Source organism: Nicotiana tabacum, chromosome 7, assembly GCF_000715075.1.
Source record: "Nicotiana tabacum cultivar K326 chromosome 7, ASM71507v2, whole genome shotgun sequence".
Lineage (NCBI taxonomy): Eukaryota > Viridiplantae > Streptophyta > Magnoliopsida > Solanales > Solanaceae > Nicotiana > Nicotiana tabacum.
This window is the reverse complement of record NC_134086.1, coordinates 148688644-148715248: the sequence shown is the minus strand read 5'-3', so window position 1 is coordinate 148715248 and position 26605 is coordinate 148688644. Positions and strand designations below refer to the sequence as shown.

At 37.9% G+C, this 26605-nt stretch overlaps 2 protein-coding genes across 2 annotated transcripts; both read left to right on the top strand.

Moving 5' to 3' along the window:
• Positions 1-16896: 16896 nt before the first annotated feature.
• LOC107824066 (protein ABIL1) lies at positions 16897-21412 on the top strand. Its single transcript, XM_016650781.2, has 9 exons — positions 16897-17091; positions 18551-18633; positions 18873-19023; positions 19108-19207; positions 19317-19406; positions 19487-19571; positions 19686-19738; positions 19837-19940; positions 20942-21412. The coding sequence occupies exons 1-9, from the start codon at positions 16996-16998 to the stop codon at positions 21095-21097; spliced, it is 918 nt and encodes a 305-aa protein (XP_016506267.1). The 5' UTR covers positions 16897-16995; the 3' UTR covers positions 21098-21412.
• Positions 21413-22174: 762 nt separating this feature from the next.
• Positions 22175-26379, top strand: LOC107824067 (UDP-D-xylose:L-fucose alpha-1,3-D-xylosyltransferase MGP4). The gene is made up of 4 exons (XM_016650782.2): positions 22175-22954; positions 23853-24014; positions 24359-24574; positions 25757-26379. The coding sequence occupies exons 1-4, from the start codon at positions 22457-22459 to the stop codon at positions 25967-25969; spliced, it is 1089 nt and encodes a 362-aa protein (XP_016506268.1). The 5' UTR covers positions 22175-22456; the 3' UTR covers positions 25970-26379.
• Positions 26380-26605: the final 226 nt, after the last annotated feature.

Sequence of the window (26605 nt, the reverse complement as noted above, 5' to 3'; positions counted from 1 at the left end):
AGAATCCCCGCAAATGTGCCATGGGATCACCGTGCCCTTCATATAAATCAAACTTGGGCATCTTGAACCCAGCCGGGAGTTGGACATCTGGGAAAGGGCACAGATCTTTGTATGCCACGCTGACTTGATTGCCCAGCCCGTGCAAGTTCCTGAAGGATTGCTCCAGGCTTTTGAACTTTCTTAACACTTCATCCTGTTCAGGGGCCTTAACCGGCTTCTCAACCTCTGCCGGTACTTCCAAATGGGGATTGTAAGCCTGTGGTTCCGGTGCGTGGAATGTAGGCTCAGGGGGATAGTATTGTGTATCGTGAGCCTGAAACAATGGCTCACTGGTCGTTCGCTGCAAAGGGGCTGATGCAGGTCCCACAAAAATGGGAATATTGGGTGTTGGGAGAGGTTGATGGGGTGGTGGAGCTTGGGAATCATGAGGGCTTCTTTCTTGATGATAGAGGGGATTTGGGCGGCTTGTGGAAGGGCCAGAGTGAGGGTACTCCGGCACGTGTCCCAGTGTCTCAGGGCTCTTTTGCGTTTTGGCCAGGGCTAGCTGCATTGCATGCATCTCTAGTCCCATCCTTTCAATCTTTTCCATTGCCTCTTTTAGCAACTGGCTCATCGGCCTTTCTTCCTCATTACTATTCTCTGAAGTAGTCATGCTTGTTGCTACCGGTCCTTTGGATCTGGTTTGGTATGAATGTGTTGCCAGAATTCTTTAACAACTAACTGTCTGGTATCAGACAACAACAAACTTTGTTAGTGTTAGAGCTTAACAGATTTGATCGTAACACATAAAGGATGCAATGCACCTAGGCAGTTAACCGTTTCTACATGCTTTGCTTCAAACCACATGCGTCATTCCGGCTTGTTCATTCGTCTCTTTTAAAGTATTTTGCGAAACTCTGCGTTTTATTTTATTTACATTTTCTTTTATTTATTTATTAAAAGCGGTCGAATCTTATGGGGATTGCCTACGTATCACGTCCCCGCGTGAATCAGACCAAGCGTAGTTCTGCCTCAAAGTAAAGAAACACACAATTCTTGTGAAATCATTAAATTCATTCTCAAAATTTTGCTATTACAAATTACATCAAGCGAGGAATAGCAATAGTACAGACTCCACAGTTCTTAACCCGTTTTGACTAAAAGAAAGGAAAACAGCATATGGAAAAGCGACAAAGCCAAATAAACAGGACTCAACCAAAGATTAATTTTCCAACTTAGGGACTCGCGAGGCATCATTCGGCCTTTCCGCGGCCCTTGGTGCGAGGTCCCTCTGCAGGTTTTTCAACTCATTCATGATTCGGTGGACGCAACCCATGATGGAAACAAGGAGGGTCTTTCGAGGCTTTTGCTCGCATGCCAGGCATCTCATGTAGATGTAATGCCCAATCTCGTCGATCTTTCCCCGGATGTTGTCCCTTTCTGTGAACAAATGCCTCATCTGTTGGTTCTTCAATCCCAGTGTTTGCGCATTGTTGGCAAGCTGATCCTGGAACATCTCCATTTGCCTTTCCATTCTGGTCATTGCATCGTAACATTGCCTTCTGTCGGCTTGGGCATCTCGTGTTTGCTTGAGGATCCTTTCTCGAAGAGAGGCATTCGTTTCCCTTAATGTCCTGACGCTCAGTTCATACTCCCTTATGACTCGTTGCAGGCGCTGCCTCCGAGCCATCACACCTTTTGCCCACTTGGTTTGCAATTTTGTCGTGCTGGCCCTGGCTTTTTCCAAATCTTCCTGGCATTCCGCAACCTGATCCTTTAACCCTGCTATCAATCTTTTATCTGTCTGGCTTCTTAGCTGGCTATTAGCCTCATTTTTCATTCTCCGGATCTGAGCTTTGAGGATCTCGCCTTCTCTGATTAACTGGTTCTTTTCTCCCTTGTGGGCAGCAGACTGTAATTGGCACTCAAACTTCATATCCTGAATTTGTTGCTTCAGTTTGCCTGCTTTGACAAGATATTCCTGCTCTTTGGCCAACCAGCCCCACTATTCTTGTGAAGATTTGGCAAATTCTTGCAGGTGAGGTCTTTTGGTCGGTCTTCCAGGTGATGTCTCCCCTTTGTACCAGGCCTGATACCCGGGCGAAACTTCCCCTTTTGCCCGATTCATTACACAAGTATTTGCTTCTAAGTACTGACATTGGCTCCAAATTTGACGAACCCTTGCTTCAGGAAACTGGCCGTCGGGACTGATCTCGATTACCTGGATGCTCAGATCCTCGTCTTTCGGCACTATCTGATACCTCCCAAGTTGCCTTAAAACCCGATGCGGCGCGTATGGTTGAATGCTCTTAAGTCCCATTAAGAGAAAATGGGGCCTGGCTGCTGGCATGTATATGACTTCGTCGATCGGTAACCATCCTAGCGCCCACTGTATTTGACTGGCGTTGAGGGTATGGAAATATGAGGTCCATGCTGTGACTCCTTCTGGTAGGTAGGTTTCATTAACTCTGGTATAGAACTCCTCTATGCAGGTCTTTCCAGCGGATCCATGGCTCAGAAACTGGGCTCGGTGACATAGGTGTTCGGTCATCCACATTTGCAACAACAAATTGCAACCCTCGAAAAAGCTTTCTCCGGCTTTGCAAGAAGTGAGTGCCCGGAATATATCAGATACTATCATGGGCGCCAACGTACTATCACTCTGTGTGAGCAACGTACTGACGACCCCTGCTATCTTTATGTCAATATTCCCGTCTTTTCTTGGGAATACTAGTAGTCCTAAGAAAGCTATCATGAAAGCAATCCGTCTATGTTCTTCCCACTTTTGGCGATTACCTTTGCTGCACAACTGGTTTTCTGGCTTGTCGAATCCTCCTATGTGACCATATCTTTGATATACGAAACTCATGCTGCAAAAACCTTTTGCCAAGTCAGGGTTATGAATTGTTCTGACTATCTTTAAAGAGTCCAGGAACCGGTGTATTGCTACAGCTCTTGGAGCAATCAGATATTTGTGCCTCAAAGGAGTCTCAGCGCTGCCGATATACCCTGCTATTTCTTCTAAAGTTGGGGTAAGTTCAAAATCTGAGAAACGGAAGACATTGTGCGCAGGATCCCAGTGGGGGACTAGTGCCCTTATGATATCTCCTCGTGGCCTGATATCCAACAAACTCGTGAGGCCTTTCAGATACTTCTTGATTTCGTCATGCCCTTCTTTGCCCAAATCATTCCACCAGAGCCGCAATTGGAGGGGGATTTTATTCATGATTGAAAAGGGTTCATTCGGAATCGTGCTCATTCTGCACATTTATTAATAAGATTTTAACAAACGACACTTATCCTGATAAAAACAAAAATATATGCGATTTTTTGTGAATTTTGAATTTTCGTATATATATATAAAAACTTTCTAAAGAAGTCAATAACGGAAAATATTTTGGATTTTTGTTTTGAAAACTGGGAGCCTGAAAGGACTTTTCTAGACCTTTAACAAAACAAATACTTTTGCCACAAATAAAGATATATATACATTTTGAAGTAAAGCAAAACTTTTGAATTTTTCATATATATATATATATATATACATATATTTGCAACAAATAATAAAAGTAAAGACAACACAAGACTCTTTTTATTATTATTTTCATAAAAAAACATTTTAAAAACAAGACAAACTCTATATTTCTATTGATATTTTATTTTTATTTTTATTTTTTTATTATTATTTTTTTTTGAAAAACAGAACAACGACTTTTTTTCAAAATTTTGGCAGAGTTTTGACAGTATTTGTTTTTTTTTTCTTTTTTTTTCAACAATAAACAATCAATTCCTAACCGTTATTTCACTCTTTTTTTCACAATATTCCAAATATTCAAACACCGGTCAGCATGCGGGCATGAGACAAATAAATGCACGGACAACAATAGGATGCATCAGAATGGTCTTTTCATATCAGGTTGCTAGTCCTAGACGGACCCAACCCCTGTGTTGAGTCCCCTAAGTCATATGCAACATGATGCAAATAAGCGTTCCTACTAGGGATCCGGCATGAAGTCACGTTATTCTATGTTCAAAACCTGGGTCGGTGTTCTAGACAGTGTACCCGAGCGGACAACTCGAGTTGAGGAAGGAGCTCCTTTCCGGGAACCAAAAGGCCAGCCGGCTTAGAAACTTTCTGAGCCTCTTTTATTTAGGGTACGACACTAACAGAATAGGGAGTCTCAACCAGTAAGCACATCCCCAGAGGTAAGAAGAGAAGGGTTTCGGCACAGTTTATATACAGTTCAAATAATATCAAAGCGGTAAAAGTAGCATTTTGCACATTTAGGCTAAAACAAATAATAATAAAATCAGATAATAAATAAAGCCAAATAATAACAATTATTCTAAGCTCGAATTCTTAACCCTGAACCAGTGGTTCTGGGTCTGATCCCCAGCAGAGTCGCCAGAGCTGTCACACCTCCTTTTTCCGCGCCCGAGGGGTGCAGGGGAGTTTTTTTCCAATTTAAAGGACAATCGAAACGGGATTGGTTTAATTATTTCAGAGTCGCCACTTGGGAGATTTCGGGTGTCCCAAGTCACCAATTTTAATCCCGAATCGAGGAAAAGAATGACTCCATATTACAGTCTGCGTACCAGAAATCCGGATAAGGAATTCTGTTAACCCGGGAGAAGGTGTTAGGCATTCCCGAGTTCCGTGGTTCTAGCACGGTCGCTCAACTGTTATATTCGGCTTGATTATCTGATTTTATACAAGTGTGAACTTATGTGCAAAATTTAACTATTAACCGCTTTTATCATTTACTGTTTTTATCAAGAATTGCAACGTTGTGAAAATGTATCTCGAACCGTGTTACAATCAATGTACCCGCGGTCGTCGACACACTTTGACTCCGTTGAGATTTGGATTTGGGTCACATCAATGTGCACCCGATTTTAAGGAAATTAAATTATTAAAGGCGCGCCTAAAGCGACTAGCGTATTTATTTTGGGTAGGACCGTGGAATTTTACTAAACGGTCCATCCCGAAATCTAAACAATTTTTAAAGCAAATGTTTACTGAGGGCCCCGCAATTTGCATTTTTATTTGGCGAGGCTCATCTCATTCTTATTTTTTTTAAAAAAAAATGAATTTGCAACGTCATGGACACGCATCTCGAACCACGTCACAATCAATGTACCCGTGATTAGAAACACATTTCGACTCCGTTGAGAATTGGATTTGGGTCACATAAATGCGCACCCGAGTTTAAGAAGGTAAGATTTATTAAGGCGCGTCCTAAAGAGTCTAACGCATTGTTATTTTTAGGAGAGTTGTGAGATTTGCTAAACAACCCGTCCTGGAAACTAAATGCTTCACTAATATGCATTTAACAAGGGCCCCGTATCTGCGTTTTGTTTATTTTTATCGAGGCTCATCTCGTTGTTATTTTTAAGGGATATCCTATAGCAACTATGTTTCTCGTCGTGTTTGTCTCTATCAATTGAAAGCAGTAAATAGCCTTAGTTGATTATAAAACCGGATTTAAAGTGCTACTACAGAATAATAAAACGTGACTGCATTTATGGACAACTAGTCGCAAATTATGGGCCCAAACCCAGCTCATGCGAGATGGCCCGACTTGGGCCCTGTTTTTCCGATACAGGCCTAGCTGATTTTCGATTTGGGCTCGGCCTTCCTGGGGTGGAGGCCTAGAACTGATTCTTTGTTCTTTATCAATTTATATGTGACAAACTAGCAAAAGGGGAAAGAACTATACTGATAGTGGATAGTTTACATGCCTGGCCTACATTAAAGAGTATGTTACACAATTTAAACTTAAGTCTGGGATACAACCTACTGCATTAGGAATATTCATCTAACAACCTACATATACAACTAACATTCAATCCCCATACATTGATATTTACTAGGCGGGCAAGCTGCTTCCAGCATCCAAACCAAAATAAAAATCATTCTACATTACATGATATTTAATGCAACAATCTATGTATAAAAGACATTCTTCAGGTTTTCTCATTTTTGTATTCATCCTCAATTTCCAATTTACATCTGACAGTGTATTAGGTGTGTACCTGGTATAGAGAACAAAAGAAGAAAGGAATGATCAGCTGGGCAGTATGCAGTAAATACAGCAGCAGCAGACACACAGCAACAGCACAGCAACAACCAACTAAACCAAGTGTTTTCCACAGCAACAACCAACTAAACCAAGTGTTTTCCACAGCCACAGATAACCAACAATATCTCCCAGAATACAAGGACTAGCAGATAGTCGAAACCAAGCCAGCAATCTCAGGAAAGAGTAAGGAAATAACAGCAGTAACTGAGGGTTCAAATGCAGTAAAACTAACAGTTCAACAACCAACAAACAACTCAGCCAATGCAAGCAACAGAACTTGGCCAAGACAGCTTTGACCAATATGCACTCTTGTACAACTTTCAGGCAGTGTTTGGTTACAATGTCTATTGGAAACTACCTTGTGTTTACGCTATTGTGATTTGGGACTCACTAGACCTCTCTTCAGACTAAAGTTTTTTCTCTCTGAAGACTCAAAAGTCCAGCCCCCTTTAAGTTCTCAAATGGCCTCTTTATAGGCCAAATGCACTAGTGCAGCTGAGCTGCCTGCCCTCATGCTGCAACTTGCAGCCTGCCCATACCTTGTTAAAGCCCATGCCTAAGCATCTTTGGTGCCAGCCCCTTTGTTCCCCACGCCTGGTCTTTTGTTTAATCAAGAGTTATGGGCTCATTTTATTTATTCATTTTAAGCCCCATACTCTTATGTCTTGCTCCCCATTAGTATTAGTTTAATCTTAATTAGTACCCTACTTGCCAGCTTCATTTAAACTAACCTTTTCTGCCTTTTTCAAACCCCAGACTACCCCTGTTAAACCCTGGTTATCACTGTCTTGACCCTTTGCAGCATCAGGGCATTTTTGAACTGATGAAAGTTCAAATTCAAGACTGCCTAGACTGAACCTTTCAGTCATTTTTCAATGCAAACAAACTATTTCACACAATGCTGGGGCCTTCAATCAGTGGCAAAGTTCAATTAGTCATGCGACATTATTAGCTCGTTTGATTCATTAGTTATAGAAACTAATCAACGACATTTATCGAGTCGACTATACTAATTATAGCAGGTAATAATCAATCGCTCACATAAACAATATGTTCAGGGACCTAAAGGGCATCAGACAATTTTGTGTTCAATTACTGGGAACCTATATAAGTTTATTCATGCGACGACTATACTAATCGGACATGCTTATCATAGGATACATTTAAATCATACACAGAAAACAATCGACCAAATAAAAGGCCTTTGAAGAGATGAAAGAAATCCGAATGAAAAATAACAAAAATAACACACAAACCCAACGAAACATGCTGACCACTTAATTAAAACTAACACAAAAGAAAGGAAAACGTACCGAAAAATGTCTAAATCAAACAAACCCAAATCTGATTCATCTTCGAACTTTTGAGGCCGAACAAACTTTAATCAGGGTGTTCTCACATGAGAACACCTTGATTAAGGTCTATTAGACCTCAAACCCATGTCCAAACCGGCCGGATTCCCCAGGTGCATGTGTTCTAAAGTCTGGATTTCCAGATCTGATTTTTAGGGAGTTGTGGGTAGATTCGGACCAAACCAAGCTTGGTTTGGTCACGAGGAAGGCCATGGGGGTGTCTGGTATGAAGATGGGGTGGTTTGGCATAGATCCGGGTTCGACTCAAATCTTCAAATGAAGATTCGAGACGAACGAAAGTGATTCGAGGCTAGGGAGTAACAGATCCATGTTCAGGAGAGTGAGGGGGTCTTAGGGTGTTCGGGAGGTGGCCACCGGCGTTCATGCCGCCGGCTTTAATGGCGAGGGATACTGGGGCGGCTGCTAGGGTTCGGGGGGTTTCAGATTTGGGTTTGGGGACGATGAAGGGTGGGGTTGGTATAGGGGGTGCGGGGTACGATAGGAGGCTTATATACGGGGAGGCTGATTGGATCTGAGCCGTTAGATCAGATGATCTCAACGGCTTAGATCTGATCCTGAGAAATGAGACGGGGTCGTTTGGTAGTGAAACGAGGTCGTTTGGTTTAAATGAGGGGTTGGGTCAGGCTGGTTATTTGGGTCGGGCTTTGAAACGGTTTACGGATAGTGATCCTGGACCGTTGGATTGGGTTGATTAGAACGGCTGAGATGGATTGGCCTGAAACGGTGTCGTTTCAGGAGGTGGCTGGGCAGGCCTGGACTTGGACCGGATTTGAATGTTGGTTTTGGGCATGTTTTGTTTCACTCCTTTTGGCCCAAACCGATTTCATTTACTCTTTGGTTTTCTAATTTCATTTTTTTTTTTTTTAAAACAAACAAAACAAAAATAATAAATAATAAAAATAATGAAATTAAAACTAAACAACGATGCAACATTTTAACACAATTATCACAAAATTATTTAAGTAAGTTAACTAAAAGCCTAGAACGAACGATGCACACATATATATATATATTTTTTGAATTTTCTTCTACTGACCGAATTATGGTTTAATCATCCTAACATACATATTTTGTATTTTTGTTTGTTAATGATTAAATGCAGAAATAGACAGTCCTACAAACGACTAATAACACATGTCACGAAAACTTGAACAATTGAAACCATTTGTCACTTATTTTTATTTTCTTTTGGAGTGATTGTTGGTGAAGCAAAAATCACGTGCTTACACATATATTTGGCCAACTAAACATTTTTTTAGCGCATAGCATTTATCATTTTCAGGAAGTTTTCTTTAATTTTTATTTTATAATTTTATTTAACTTCAATAATTTGTCTAATAACATTTAAGCAATGTTTTTAAAATATGTGTTCTTTAATATGAATCATTTGCTTTAGATATAATGAGATGGGCTTTAAATCGAATTAACCTAAATAGCCGTCCATCCAAAATATAAATTAAATTAGCAGGTAGATATATAATATATGTATAATCCATGTATAATGTGTATATAATTGATATAAACTGGCTACAAAAATAAAACGCAAATACAATCGGCTATTTGCGTAAAGATCACTTTTTCCATTGTGAATTTTACATTTTCAAACAAATAATCTACAAAATACACGAAGGTTAGGATATCATAATTCATTTGACTATGCAGAAACATATTTTTTTCAATTGAAAGGATACTTAAAATGGCGTGCATTAATACATGCATAGTTACACATGACACAAGATACTCTTGCATAGTTTATTAGTGTTACTCTTAGCCTCTTAACCCTTGCCTAAAAACAAAGGCAAAGTTTGTCCTTCTAAATAAAACTAGCCCACCTGTTAAACCTAAATTTAAGATTTTAAAATAAGCTAGCAAAATACGAAACTTGTTTTCATAGTCCCCCTTCCAAATACTAGTTTTTCAAGGAAATGGACCGGTTATATATCAGCACTGAAAATTAGTCAATAAGGAAGCAGAATTCTCCTCAGTCAATATTGCCGTCTCCGATCCATGCCCATAAAAGAGTATTCAATGAATCAGAAACTGATGAATGAATGATTTAACACCCCATCCTCCTTGGCCCCTTTACTATTTGCCGTATATAGACAACCCAACTTCTATCATTATATTGACACCTTGCAATTCATTGACGATATTGTTACAGCGGGCCAAGTGTGGAGTTGCGATCAAGCACTGCATTTGCCTTGAACTATATACTATAGGTAGTTCACACGCGCATACATAAAATTTCGATCATTGATCACATAGTAATTTATTTACAATATTCACGCTTATGTGGCAGATATTGAGATGTAGTCAAGGCGCTACATTTGCCATACACATATCTTGTTGCCTCACGTAGAAATCGTTGATAATATAAAAAATAAGTTTAACGGAATCAGTTGATTTTTGTATTAGGTCGACGTTGTAATAAAGGACCATTATTAATATCTTATAAGAATGCCACGAAGGAAGTTAGTAAATATTGTATTATACATGTACTCTTACGTCTACTAACTTAAAATTTTAAATATGTTTCTATAGACATTTATCATTAATTAACAAATTGGCCTTCCGCTTTCTCACTAGTAACAAGTGGTCAATAGATAGCTTTAATTCTACTTATAGCATTCAAATTAAATCAAAGAAAGAAAAATAAATATAACTGTAGGACTAATCTTTGTACGAATTTCATTACTTTTAGAATTATACCATGGATTCCAATGCTCGATTATCAAATAATATGGAACTAGCTCTAACAGTAATTGGAATTGCGTAGCATGATTGTTTACATAAGGAACAAAAGTTTGGTACCATACTTAACAACAAAGTATTGACCAAAAAATTGGTTGTAATTTCTTTATACGGCAGTCTAAAAACTAAAAAGTCATACGAACAAACTAATCATATCAAATTCCTAAACCAATGATGACCATTAGATTTTTAGAACTCAAGTATTACCCATAGTGTAAAACATAATTTAAACAATCAAATTACTTAGAACTAAATATAGAAAAAATCTACACTGAGGATGGTCAGTAATTAAAAAAGAAAATGTATAACATGGTTGAGTCAGTCAAATTACAGTGCACATGGTTTTGAGTCACACTCGTTCAACACATTGAGAGTTAATTGAAATGAGTTGTAGAAAATGTGATGAATGTTAGTTGGATGTCGGGGTGCTTTTAGTGCTCCCAGAAACCATAGGGGTGTTAATGATAATTCAGTAAGTACCCTCCACTCTCCGTTCTTAAGGGCATGTGTTAGCCATGTGGAGGTGGTTTAAAACCGAAAGCGACATATTCCATTAATTCATCTTAATTAAAAACAATATAATTTGAAGACAAAGAATCAAAGATTAAGAGGGTGTTTGGCTAAGCTTATAAGTTGATCAAACTGGCTTATAAGCACATTTTGGCTTATTTACACGTTTGGTAAACATTCAAAGTGCTTATAAGTCAAGTGCTTATGAGTTAAAATCAGTCATACATCATAAGTTGGTCACCCCCAACTTATGACTTTTCAGTTTATAAGCACTTTAGTTTGACCAAGACTTTTGCTAGTTTATCCTTAATAATATATTTTAATTCATAAAATATTTTTCCCAAAATAAATTTTCTAACTTTCTCTTCATTCCGTATTGGTTGTTCACCCTTTTCTTTACAAAGAAACTGTTTACCGTGAGAATGATAATATAAATTTGATTATGAGACTCTAAAAATGCGTGATCTATTTTTATGCTAGTTGTTAAGCAGATGATGCTATGTGTGGGACTTAGAAACGATATAAGAGTTAGGAATAAGATGATAACCAGACCGATAGATTAACGATCGGGGCCTCGAGCTTGTCGATTCGGGACCTCGAGGTCGATTCCGGGGCTCGACTGGGAGCTATCGTAGACAGTCGAAGTATGGCTAACAGTTATAATAAAATCAACGAAGGCTCTTTATGGCCAATGATAAGCAATAAATGATGAACAATAACGAAGATAATAAATGAAAACAATAATATCAAGAGAATATGTTAGAGAGAAAGGAGAATGTTCTTGTATATTTTGTGTGGAACAACTGAAGCAACAGAGATTTACAAAATGACAAGGATCCCCTTTATATAGGAGGGGAATCCCAACATAGTACAAAATACATTAATGACAAAGAAGCGGAGATGGGACAGCTAGATGACACCCTGATTCAGGTTTAGAGTAGTCCACTAGGCTCTGTCAGTCCTTGTCGTATACCTTGGGAACTTCCCATTTCTACCATTACCTTAATCACACTGCCCCGGGGTCGACTGTCGATGACTCTCGAGGGAGGATACTCGGTCGTGGCCTCGAGCCTTCGAGGTGATCTTTCGAAGTGCCTTAATGGTGAGAAATTGGACCCTTCGATTTCACTGTATACAGAACTTTTTAATTTACAATTTTTTGTAAAGTTTGTAAGAGTATTTTAATCATTTCAACAAAATAACAGCTTATCAGTACTTTTCTACCAAACATATCAATTGATTATTATCAGTTTCAACACGTCTATCCAAACACGTAAATGTTTATTTAAAAAATCAATTTCAACACTTCAAGCTTATTAGCTATTTACAATCAACTAATCCGAAGGGGCTCTAACACATCCATAAAAATAATAATTACATATTAAAATCAAATTTTGATATTAGAAATACTTAAAAGTATAAAAAATGATTATTGAAGAATCAATCACTCAAGATAGTAATAGTACCTTTTTTTCTTCTCCAAAACGGAAAACTAAAAGAAAAAAGATACACATAGTGACATATATGTTGAATAATAAATAGTATATGAAATGTGTCTTTTGTATAAACTTTTATCACTTAATTATAGTTAATTAATATACACATTGCTTCAATTTGTGCTCGTGTTAATTAGTTTAACTTTTAGCAAGCTATTTTTCCTCACATTATCAAATTGTTTTCTAATTTTAACGAACCTGCAGTACATTCATCTTCTGAATAGTAATATTATGACGATATTAGTTCAAATGTATCCAATATTTATATTAAACTAAACAGTTAGCTTAATAATTACTCCGTCCATCATAAATTAACAATTGTTTTAGCTTAGAAAATTATCCTAAAATAATTATCACTATAGAAATTTAAAATTAAATTTATTAATTACTTTAAATTATATCATTAATATTAAAGAAGTAGTAATTTCTTTTTAATATTGCTTATTTCTCAATAAATACTTAATAATTATTCTGGTGGTCTCAAATGGTTACTCTGGTGGTTACAAGGAAGACTGGTGATGGAATGGAGAGGTGCAAGGTAAAGTAAAAACCAAAAAACAACGTATTTGAAGCTAGTGGAAAGTGTAGATGAGGAGAAGAAGAAAGCGAATAGGGAACATTATAAGTTGGCTAAGAAAGAGCAAAACTAGCAGTTACGGCGGCCAAGACTGTAGCTTTTAGTCATTTGTATGAGGAACTCGAGGGCCGAGGTGGGGAAAAGAGGTTGTTCAAGTTAGCTAAGGCGCGAAAAAGGAAGGCGCGTGACTTGGACCAAGTGAAGTGCATCAAGGATGAAGAAGGTAGAATTTTGTTGGATGAGGGGCTTATCCGTCAGAGATAGCAGACCTACTTCCATAGTCTCTTGAACGAGGAGGTGGACATGAACATTGTACTGGGTGATTTGAAACTCTCTAGGAGTCGTTGTGACTTTGGGTATTGTAGGCGGATTAGTGTTGATGAAGTTGACGGGGCTATGCGTAAGATGAGCAGAGGCAAAGCGATCGGGCCGAATAAAATTCCGGTGAAGTTTTGGAAAAGTGCGAGCAAGACAGGCTTGTAGTGGTTCACTAGGTTATTTAATGTCATTGTTAGAACGAATAAGATGCCTGAATAGTGGAGGTGGAGCACGATGGTTCCTGTATATAAGAACATGGGCGATATCCAAAATTGCAATAACTATCGGGGGTATTAAGCTGCTTAGCCATACTATGAAAGTCTGGGAAAGAGTGATAGAGTTAATGGTGAGGAGGAGCGTGTCTATTTCTGAGAAATTGTTCAGATTTATGCTGGGGCGTTCGACTACAGAAGCCATCCACCTTGTTAGGAGATTGATGGAGCAATATAGGGAGAGAAATAAGGACTTGCATATGGTGTTCATAAACTTAGAAAAGGCGTACGATAAAGTTCTGAGGGAGGTTTTGTGGAGATATTTGGAGGCTAGAGGTGTACATGTTGCCTACGTTAGGTTGATTAAGGACATGTATGATGGAGCAAAGACCCGAGTGAGGACAATGGGTGGGTTCTCGAACCATTTTTCGGTTATGATGGGGTTGCATTAGGGGTCGACATTCAGCCCTTTTTTTATTTGCTCTGGCGATAGACGTACTGACGCGCCACATCCACGGGGAGGTGCTGTGGTGCATGCTATTTGCAGATAATATTGTATTAATTGATGAGACGCAAAATGGTGTGAACGCGCAATTAAAGGTATGGAGGCAGACACTGGAGTCTAAAGGTTTCAAGTTGAGCAGGACCAAGACAGAATACTTGGAGTGTAAGTTCAGTGGCGAGACTCAAAGAGGGGAAGGGGAGGTGAGGCTGGACTCGCAGGTCATCCCTGGGAGAAGAAGTTTTAAGTACTTTGGGTCTATTATTCAAGGGGATGGGGAGATTGTTGAAGATGTAACGCATCGTATTGGGGCGGGATGAATGAAATAACACCCGCTTCCAGTATTTTGTGGGACAAGAAGGTGGCATCGAAATTTAAAGGTAAATTTTACAAAGTTGTGGTCAGACTAGCAACGTTGTATGGACTGAGTGTTGGCCAATCAAGATCGCTCATGTCAAAAAGATGAAGGTAGCAAAAATGAGGATGTTGAGATGGATGTGCGGGTACACCAAGTTAGATAGGATCATAAATGAGATTATTCACGATAAGATGAGTGTGGCCCCTATTGAGGACAAGACGCGGGAAGCGCGACTTAAGTGGTTTGGTCATGTGAGGAGGAGGAGCACAAACGCCCCAGTGAAGAGTGTGAGAGGTTGACATTTGAGGGACTATGGAGAGATAAAGGTAGACCAAAGAAGAGGTGGAGAGAGGTTATTAGGCAAGACATGACGCAACTTCAGCTGACTGAGGACATGACCTTTGATAGGAAGGTATGCAAGTCGAAGATTAGGGTAGTAGAGTAGGTAGTCTAGGGTATTTATAATAATAGTATTGGCACGCAGTCTCGCTTTCTGTTGGTAGTAGGTTTTTATGACTAACCATTATTTTCTTTCATTGTTGATCACCTTACTATCTTGTTATTTTATTCCGCTTTTATATGGCTTTTGGGTATTGTCCCTTCTTGTCTATATTTTTATTAATGTGGTGCTTATACTTTCATGAGCCGAGGGTCTATATGAAACAACCTCTCTATCCTCACCAGGCAGGGGTAAGATCTGCGTACACACTACCCTCCTTAGACTCCACGATTACTGGGTATGTTGTTGTAGTATTTTGTACTCACTCCGTTCACTTTTACTTGACACGTTTTGACTTTTCACGCATCTTAAGAAATAATAAACGAAATACATAATTTATCATGATACCCATATTAATTGATGCATATTTTATTGGATTTGAGAAAATGATTTGAAATGAGTGATAAATACTGTGGGTATAACAGGAAAAAAAGTTTATCTTCTCTTAATATGCGTAAAGTGACAAGTAAAAATAAAAAATTATTTTTAGTATACCTACCAAGTAAAAGTGAACGGAGGTAGGAGTGGTCATCGGTTGGTTCGATTATGAATATTATCGGTTTTGCCTATCGGTTATCGGTTAATAAATATCATAACCCGATAACCAAACTAATAAGATATTGGTTATCGATTATCGGTTAATCGGTTATCGATCATTATCGGTTCGGTTATCGGCAAAACAGTTTTATAATATTTTAAGAACTTTTTTGCTAAAACTTATTTTTGCTAAAACTTTTTTCAAAACTGTTCTATTTCACAAGAATTTAAATTTATTGCAACATCCAATAAAATAAACACTAACCAAAGTTTCTATCTTTCATTCTTCAACCCAAAAAATATAAACAAAAATTCCAATATCAGTCAGTGACAAAAAAATAGAATATCAGTCATATTTTCACTTCGACACTTTCTGCAAATACAAGGGATCTAAATGAATAACAAATACAAGTGTCAGCCACGATGCACATGTTTGTGATGCAATTTTTGTAAATGTCAAATGAAAAAGTGAGAAGTTTAGTCACTACCCTTCGACTGCTTTGAAGACTGAACAACTTCATCAAATAGTTATGAAATACAAATTTTATAATAACTGACACAAGATAACTTTGTAACAGCTCAACAATTAAAGCACACGACAAATCTCACTTCAGCTTTCAAACAAACTAAGAAAAATCCAGAGCCAGAATGCTTTCAAACAAACTAAGAAAAAGATGAAGATGAAGCAACTAAAAACTTACACGAAGAATCAAGATGAAGCTGAAGAATGCGGCTGAGAAATGTGACTGAAGAGTAAAGTGAAGATGCGATTGAGAAATGAAGTGAAAATGCGACTGAAGAGTGAAAGAAAGAAGCTGAGAAATGCGACAGACCTCGGCGTGAGGGCGTGATGCGACTGATGCCGGCCTGAGTCTTGACGGGTTGACTGGTGAGGGCGTGAGGCGGAGAAACTGAGAAAGAAGGGAAATCAAAGAGTGAAATATGAATTATGAAACCCTAGTATGTATATACTTAAGGGTAAACTAGTAAATTAGTTAATCCTTATTGGGTTATCGATTTTACCTAATAACAGAATTGTCAAACCGAGCCCGAACCGATAACCCAATAAATTTTTTTAACTCGTTACTGAATCGTTAACTCCATACCGATAACCCAATAAATAATTAACGGTTCGGGTTATCGGTTTTACCCGATATATGCTCACCCCTAACGGAGGGAGTACTATTTTATTTTTTATTAATAGGCACGAAACCGTTTAAAATGAGATAGAGGGAGTATAATAAATGCGGGATATACTTATATCCCTCTGTCTCAATATGATTTGTATATCGCTATAATTTGGTGTAATTATGGAAGGTAATTTATTTTTTTATTTTTTTTGAGTTTGGGGTCCACTTTATCGGTCCAAGGGCCCAGGGGTCAAGGTGGGAGGAGCTGCACAGTGCAGTTGAACCACCTTTTATCTGCCTGCAATAAATACGACGTCATTTTCACTTGCAATTAACTCCATCATATTCCAGTTTCCCAAAATTATAATAACAACGACGCACTTCCCGGGATTGCTTCACTCACACACCCTCCTCATAAATTCTCCTACCACCACCACCGCTACCACCTCCACTACCTTCCACCGCCGTGGTGGCCTACCGAAGCCCTTTCCTTAACTCCTAATCCATCTCGAAAAAATTATTCGCAATTTCTCCATTTTCTAATTAGAACTTTTTGAATATAAAATGCATATCGCTATGATTTGTTGATCGATTGATCTAGAAGGAAGTTAATTTTTTTTTTTTTTTTTTTTTTTTGGAGAATTTGTGCGGATTTTGAAAGACGAAAGTTATGGAAGTAGAACAATTGAAGCTTGAAAATACTCCGGCGATGACGTTTGATGAAGTATCAATGGAGCGAAGCAAGAGTTTCGTTAAAGCCTTACAGGTTTCACTACTTCTTTCTCATTTGCCAAATTCGAGATCAGATCTGGTTCTTGTTCAACTGTCTACAATATTAGCTTCGTTTTACTTGGAATATTTTAGCTATTTAAATAATAATGTTGACTGTTGACATTGCAATGTAAATTTTCATCTGCTGTGCGAGATGCTCAAATGAAAAAACAAACTATTATGATGATAGCTTGGGTAATGAAGGATACACTTTACAAGTTCAAATTACTTTAAATCTGACTGATTCGCTTGACTGTTTAGCTACTCCTTTATGTATCTTGTTTAGTGACTTTTAACTCCAACCATTTCGTGAAGCATACCCAGTTTCCAAGTCAGGCAAAAAGATGAGGGTTGTGGTAGGCTGACAACTAGTATATAATATAGCAATGGTCATTTATTGAATTCATTGGAACGTGTTCAATGAAATGGGTCTGGATATGGTAGAATTGGTACAACGGATTCATATAATGTTAAGAAATGTTCATGAGGTGAAGATTTTTCAAGATCATATAAGGACACATATTGCCCATCCCACAACTGATGTGGGACTTCGAACACTCTCCGGACGCCCAAGACTCAGGACTCGACATTTGGAGCATGAACATGGGAGCCCTAAATGGGTAAACAAAGACTGTGCTCTGATAACATGTTAAGAAATGGACATTGGGCCTAACTTAATCACAAAAGTTCATCTTCCGCACAACCGATGTAGGACTTCTAACATATAACCGACCCAACTAGTTTGGGATTGAGATGTAATTGTTGATTGATATGTGGAGGTGCAGTGTTGTTTGCATATTGCATCATTTTGTTTATAATCCGTCTCCTTTGTTACTATTATATAACCTCCTCCTCCTCGAAGTAAAGAAGGGAAGGAATCAGAATAGGCTCGGGAGCTAAGAGAGATTGGAAATGTTTAAATAAGATTTTGTATATGTGTTGGTCAATTGTGTGCATCGAGTAGGCCGTTGGAGGGTTGAAGCTGGAGCTGTTGAGTGGCTGCTTATGTTAACATTCTAATGCCAGCTTATGAATACTACATGCAAAATGGTTTGTCACTTTAAAGGTGCAGTTAGTGAACTGTGTATAATAACACTGCTTCATTTTCTCCTAATATATTACATATAAAAAGTACGTAGTAGTTTTGGACCCGAGTAGAGCAGAATGATTTCAGAAGATTGTATGGCCAAACCCACCCTTCTTTTTAGGATTGAGGAGTGTTTGGTTGATTGATATTAGTATTGTTTTGATAAGCGATTGATTGATATTGACATATATATGTATAAAATGTACTATAAGCACTTTTATCTGGTTAAGATGACAGGAAAGATATCTCAGATTCTATTAAAAGTTTCCAAGTTATGTTTCATATCTGCTTACAACTTGTTTCCATCTTAACCATTTGTCAACTTTTGCAATAACTTTGGTCTAATTTAGTGTGTTGCCTGTCTCAGGAACTCAAGAACTTGAGGCCGCAACTCTATTCTGCTGCAGAATATTGTGAAAAGTCTTATCTTCAAAACGAGCAGAAACAAATGTAAGAGTATTCCCATTAGCTTAATATTTTCCACTCAATCTCTCATGTTTAGGTTTGCAGCACTCTAATCAAAAGTTAGAAGCTCTTTGATCTCTGGCTGTACGGGCTCTTTTAGTTTTCTCAGCAAAAATCTTTACTATGTTTAGGCAAGCTCCAAAATGCTGGTGCATTTATTCTTGGTCATGCTACGCTCTTCCTTTGCTCCTTTGTGCTCTTACTCTAATACTACGTTTTTTCAGGGTTCTTGATAACCTGAAGGACTATGCTGTAAGAGCTCTTGTCAATGCTGTCGACCACCTAGGAACTGTTGCTTATAAATTAACTGACTTGGTTGAGCAACAAACACTGGATGTCACAAGCATGGAGCTAAAGGTCACTTGTCTTGATCAGGTAACTTAGTGGAACTTTCCCTAATGAAAATTGTCTGATCGAGAATGAAGACAGATATAGCTGAACTTAGTCTTTTGATTTAAGCGACTTCTCACGTGCAAAACATACACCGAGAAAGAAGGCCTCAGGCAGCAACAGCTATTAGCTATCATCCCAAGGCATCACAAGCATTATATTTTGCCAAGTACGGCTACTTTTTGGTCCTTGTTGCATTTCTTTCAAAGCTCTTGCTGTTTTCAGACCTTTTTGCCTGACTCGCACACTTCTCTCTCTTCTGATTGGCACACAATTAGATTCCGCTGGCAAGAAGGTACACTTCAGCCCTCAAGTTAAGGTGGATTCGAGGCAACATTCACAAGCAAGACCCCGCCTTTATCCTTCAGGTGGCTGACTTCTTGATGATACTGTCCTGTCATCTCTTCAGCATTTTATTTCGTCGTTCTTATCATATGTTCTGTATTAGGTACACCTGCTGCAAAAACTCTCTCTTGGCATCTGGCAACAGAAACTAAATCGACATTGAAAGGGACTTCACGTACTTTTATGAGGTTAGTGTTGGTATTGATCTTGAAGGTTCGAGGAGATTACTGTCATTTTATTTTGGATAATATTCTCAAATATTTCTAGAGGTTGTAGAAAACTGATCTTTCCTTACATTTCAGTCCTGAGGAAGCAAAAGGTTCTGAAAAAGCATCTGCCGCATTCAACTTATTAGGTATATTGTGAAGGTTCTATGTTCACTTGTGATTTCCGTGGTGTAGATATTTGATGCAATAGACTCTTGATTTCTCACTGTCAATTTTCATTGAGCAGATGAAGAGAATACACGGAAAAAATCATATGCAGCTCGTCCTCAGTCACCTAATGTTGGTCCTGCATCAAGTCTAGCAATGCAGACATTGGGTGTCACGCGGCAGGTAATGTCAAATGCATTGGAAGTGAAAAAAGAAATAAATTGAAAAGAACAGTTCCATATATTATGCCATCTGTTCCTTATATTACATGATGTCCTTCCTGAAACTGCGCTATAGTGTTGTTATATGCCAGCTGCTTATAGAACGCCTTCACAGAGCTGTCAATTTTGTGGGTGTATGCGCTCTTGCTTTATGTAAGCCAAAGCCAACCTCACTTATAACTGAATTACCATATTTCAAATCTACCTTGATAAATGTGAGAGTTGTGGAATTACGGAATAGAAAATATAATTCAGACGAAAGTGTATTAAAAGATTTTGGTGAACATGCAGACGTGAGTATCATTGTTAAACAATGCTATCTGAGGATCATAACATTGTTGTACTATGAGCATCTATGTGATTTAGTAGTCCAAATTTTGTGATCTGTCATTGTCTTGTTAATCAACCAGACAAGTTAGCAATTAATATCTCAATTAGTTAACAGTTTCATCTCTGCAAAAAATTTAATTCCAAGGGGGTAAAGATGCACCTTTGGAGAGGTGAGATCTATATCTGGGAGGTATATTTTGGGGTAAGAAAAGTGGGAACAATAATGTTTGGATTGCAGTCAGTTTGTCTGCAGTTTCATCTCATCTCTTCAGATATAAAACATTTGTGATCATCTGTCTATGTATGTTTATATGGTTTGCCTCGTTTCTTTTTGTAGTCTAATTTAATATGTGGATTTCTTATATCTCAGAAACTTTGCTTCATATTGCATCATTAGTCTTGACCTGAACGTTGTTCAGTCTTATAGTCTGTTTGAAGTTACCTACTTTGCTTGTGGGCATCTAATAGGACCAGACTGAAAGTGCAAGTCTTAAATGATCAAGCATCCCCCTCCCTCTCTTCCCCTCTCCCCCCCCCCCTCTCTCTCTGTGTGAATTGCTTTCCATACTTATCAAAAAAAATAAAATGAATTCCTTTCATCGCAATAGCTAAAACGAAAATTTGCTTTTGCAGGGCACCCTGGAGGGTAGCAAACCTCTAACACCATACAGATCATTTGATAATCCAAGACGGGACATCATCCGTGCACATAATCGCAGCAGGAGTATGCTCTCGGCTTTCTTTGTCAAGCATAAGACACCGAAATTGAAGACCAGTGCTGTCTCGTAATCTACTCAAAAATGAGAGCGAGCAAGTTCAGAGGTCCCATCCATCTAACTTTCCATCTGTAAAACAGAAGTTGTACTAAGCCATGACCTCGAGAACACCTACTTTTAAGATCATTCACAAACTTTCCACGATTATAGGCAATTTGTTTCATCATCCATTTCTTTCGTTTGAGAATCAATAAAGAGCAGTGTGTATATTTGTAAGGTAAAAGAGATGTTAATATCCGTCTGCTTGTAGAACACATTGTTGGAAAAGAATGTTGGAAAAATAAGAACACATTGTTGGAAAAATAATTCTCTATAACTGCATTGTCCAGTATTCTTGAGCCGAGTGATAAATCCTCAATGGTTATCAATGTTCTTGCAATCATGAAATGAATCATGCCTCTTAACCGTGCTGATTTTAAACAAAAAAAGAAAAAAAGTAAATAAGAATGTCCGGTAAATCTGACCAATTTTGTAGAGTCGTTAAATTTTCATTGGTAGTTACATTTTTCCAGCAGCACAAGTATAGTAATTAAATTTCTTTTCCCACAACAAAATACTGGAGATAAAAATGGGGAACTGAAAGGTTTCGTGTAGTTTAACCCTTCATTTAGTTTTGATCAGTTGTGTCCCCGCTAGAGAAAATTAAAATGCGTCTTTGGCAGAACGAATGACATAATATACGATTCGCCACAAGTTGAAGCACACAAGACAAAGGCTCTCATAATCCAATTTGGATAATCTTTTGTCGGAAAAAATTTAGAGAAGTGTTTTGGAAAACTTTGCCACAGAAACATAAAAACTTACTCCTTCCGTTTTAATTTATTAGTCCTTCCTATAAAGAATATCATTTTCCAAAACAACAATAACTCCGACTCAGTCCAAAACAAGTTGGGATTCTAAGGATTTTTTTTTACACTTCAACCAACAAATAAATTTTTGTACATGTGACATTTGTAATCTGAAAAATTAGACTCACTACATTGATTGGGTTTCTGCTTTATCAGTATATATAAATTATTATTTTTTTAAAATAATACTCGAGACAGTAATTAACAAAAAGCTTATATCTCGAAAAAATGATTAAAGTGTCAAACCGAACAAGCTCAATTCATAAAAAGATCTCTCTTATTTTATCTTTTCTCCTTTGGCACTCTGTTTTCACTTGAACCAACGCCAAAAAGTTAACTCAGCGAGTGGGGATCCGGTTCATAGTAAGCGCCTCATCAGATTCATTACACTGTGTTTTCAATCCCGGACCCCATCTGAGATCTGCGTTTGATTTATAGAATTTCCCCAAGTTCTTTCTTTGTAATTCCACAGTGTAATTAACTTCCCCTTTTTGCTATTGCAATTCAATCCAAATCTAGCAACAATGTCATCAGCGTCTTTACACCAAAGACCTCTTCACAATCCTCTAACAGACTCAAATCCAGTATCCCCACGATCCTCTCAAACTTCCCAAAAACCCACCTCATTTCTTCAATACCGCACCACCCTTTTGCTCCTTCTTTCCCTTTTGGTAATTCTCGGAGTTCTTTATCCATATATTCAATTCCCTCAAAATGGGTTCCTCTCTTACACCTCAAAATCCAATCTTTTTGAATCCAAGTGGCGTGACTATTCCTTGCCTAAAGCTGCTGCCTTTGTGGCCAAGAATAATACCCTTATAGTCTGTATTGTTAGTGAACCTTACTTGCCTTTCTTGAATAACTGGTTGATTAGCATTGTGAGGCAAAAGCAACATGAGAAAGTGCTTGTTATTGCTGAGGACTATGCTACTTTGTTTAAGGTTAATGAGAGGTGGCCTGGTCATGCTGTGCTTATTCCTCCTGTTTTGATGTCTCAGACTGCTCATAAGTTTGGGTCTCAGGTACCTTTCTTGAGCTTTTGCATCTGTGTTTATTATACTGTATTTAGTTTCTCCCCCTAATTTGACTTAGAAACTTACCAGTATTTGGAATGAAATGGACCCGATAAGAGCACGAACATATGGAATGTTAATTTCACTGACTTCAACTAGTCTAGGATTGAGGATTAGGTAGTTGATTGTTTGTTGTGTTTTGGAGAACCTTTAGTTTTACAGAACCCCTAATTTGCCATAAAAGATAAATTGCTTACTAGTATTGGAATGAGATGGGCTCAATAAAGCAGAATGTATAGATTCTTTTTGGGATGAAACCTTGTTGATTGATTGATTTGCTGCTGGATTTGTTGTATATCTCGCTTTTTTTGTCGATTGGTTTGAACAATTTTTAGTTTCGATATGCTTGTCTGCCTGCAAATGTGCAAATAGATTCTCAGACTTTGTCCATTAATATTTTCCATTTATGAGTATTGGAATTTAATAATGACCATCATGTAGAGTTACTGCATAATTGGCATTTTACCCCTTCCATATTTGAATGTTTACAGTTTGTAGGTAAAATGTGTTTGAGAGTGACAAGATCCTTGCATTGTCGTTTCTTCATCATTCAGCCGATTAATGCATTAAAGCATCCATGATACAAGTCGAATCCTAGATGTAGAAATTGAAGAAATTGGAGTGCTGATGATTAAAACTTGAGAATAATAACAATAATGAACATTGTGTTTCCACTGATCCTTTACTATCTGTCTTTGACTCTCCTGAATCACAAACTTGTCTTAGAATTATAGAGGAAACTTTTAAAAGAATTAGAGAGGAAACAAGCGTTTTCTGGAATGTTCTACTTGCTTTGAGTTAGTTATTTGTTTTCTACTGAAATGACATTGATAGTTCTATTTTTAAGGGATTCTTCAATTTTACGTCCAGAAGGCCTCGCCATCTTCTGCAAATTCTGGAGCTTGGTTATAATGTCATGTACAACGATGTTGATATGGTTTGGTTAGCGGATCCATTTCAATATTTAGAAGGAAATCATGATATATACTTCATGGACGACATGGCTGCGGTAAGTGCTGAAGAGGATGCAAATGCTTTAACTTTTCCTTGTATAGTTTTGGTAATCAATGTTATGTTGCGTCATTGAATTGGAGAAGCTGGATTTATTTATTGCGGTAGTTTTTAACTCTCATCATCTTGCTTCACTGCAAACTATGTCCTTGTTTTCTTTTCCTTTAAATTTTACTTCTCTGCTTTTTTTTAACTGAGAACACAGGTCATTCTCTGGTAGTTATGACAGTTTTTAATTGGTTGCATCAATTTATACTTTGTATAAACTTTATTGTCATGACATTGTTGATTTGACTGTTAGTGATGAAAGATTTGCTCTCTTCCTTTCTTCTGGAATGCCAGGTAAAACCTCTGAATCACTCTCATGGTTTGCCACCTCCAGGGAAGAAGGGTCGACCTTACATTTGTAGCTGCATGATCTATCTGCGACCCACCACTGGAGCAAAACTAGTTCTGAAAAAGTGGATTGAGGAAATGCAGATTCAACCATGGTCCAGAGCAAAAAAAGCTAATGACCAGCCTGCTTTTAATTGGGCATTGAACAAAACTGCTGGACAGGTGCATTGCTTTCTTTTATTTCGTATTCTACTGCCATGCTTCAGAACCAGCTCAAGAAGCCTTATTTCTATTGGAGTCCCTTGTTGCTTTTGCATTTCATGACTTATCAGGTCTTTGTTTTTCCATGCCTCATTGAATGGTTTCAGCAGGAAGTACTAAATATGTAGGCTTATTTCTGATCCAAAATTAAGCTTGATCTAAACATAAAATTAAGCTAGGTTCTCAAGTAGCGATGTTTTCTTTGAAGCCAACTGATGTAGGAAGGCATAACCAACTTCGTCTATTTAACCCCTTTCTATCCTTTCTTCTTCTGTCCCTTGTTCCTTTCCCCCCATTTTCTCTTTGTAGTTTGGCCCTGTCGGCTGAATAATTATAGGCTAATTGTATGTGATTGAGGTTGAAGAAGAGGTGTTAAAATTAGATGTAAGATATAATCTGATCAATGCAGTTGCCTGGATCTCGTTTCAGAGGCAAATTAATTGTTTTTTTCTCCTGCATGCTGGCTGCAGTTTCACAGATAAGCAGGTCTGGACCCAAATATATAATCAATGTACATATACACAACCATATTTTTTACTTGTGCTTTCTCTCCTTTGTAATAATTAGTCCTAGTAAATATGTAGATGTCCCTCATTTGTAGCTTAATAACTGTTGTTGTAATCCTACTCACTTTTGTACGCAATAGTTATGAGAAAATATTGAGAAAAAGACGATCACATGGAGCTTCTCAAGTGTTAATTTAACCAACTTTTGAAACTACAAACATATGTCATGTCCTTTCTAAGAACTTAAATTACACATATGTCATAGGTTGAGTTTGCACTTTGATTCTAAAAGTTTCCTGCACAATATATGCAACGGCTCTTCCAGTTTTTGTTTGATTGTTTACTTTCGTGCTTTCTTTTTGCTTACTTTGCATCCAACATTTTTTTTATTTCATTTCATTTTTCTTTTGGCGTAACTGGTAAAGTTGCTGCCATGTGACCAGGAGGTCACGTGGAAACAACCTCTTGCAGAAATGTAGGGTAAGGCTGCGTACAATAGATCCTTGTGGTCCGGCCCTTCCCCGGATCCCGTGCATAGCGGGAGCTTAGTGCACCGGGCTTCTCTTTTTACTATTTTAGTTACATTTGATCAGGGTTAGCAGATAACCTGTTTGTGTAATACATGATACTGCTGCAGGTCGACATGTATCTGCTTCCTCAGTCAGGATTCCCGACAGGTGGTTTATACTTTAGGAACAAGACTTGGGTGAAGGAAACCAAGGGAATGCATGTAATTATTCATAATAACTATATTGTTGGTTTTGAAAAGAAGATAAAACGATTCCGTGATTATGGTCTCTGGTTGGTGGATGATTATAGCTCTGAATCCCCACTTGGCAGATTAGAATAAATAGGAACGCCTTTTTATCTGGTGTGTAGGGGCAAATACCCCATGATGTCCTTTTGTCAAACAAGTAGAGCAGTTATTGAAACAACAGCAGCCCAGATTTCTGTCTCCCATAAGGCTTTGGAAAGTTTTAGCAGCTGGTGCACCTACATTTCCAATCTCTCAAATCACTTCATTGTGTTCTGTTATGCAAAGCGAGGCACGACACAGTATCCCCTACAAGATGCATACATTTTGTACTTCCAACCCAGCTTTGAGGAGAATTTTGCTGTTAGTTTGTATTAGTGTTTGCTTCTTTTCTCATAATATACGAGTCTCTGTGCGGAACTTCAAAATTTGTTCGGTCCTATTAATTATACTCCAACATTGATTTATTTGTTCAGTCCTATTTATTATATAGTCCGATATTGATCTATAGCTTTTCAGTGTGCAGGGATAAGTAATTTCATGGAAATATTGAATGAAATGTTTAATATTATTGCACGAATGCATCCAATTTGATTTGTCAACTACGCAAGTCAATCTTTAACACAGGGTGTGTTCGGCGTGATGGAAGTCATTTTTTGCGGAAAATTCTGAAAAATGTTTTCTGGTGTTTTATTGATAAGTGGAATTTGGAAAAAAATATATATATTGAAG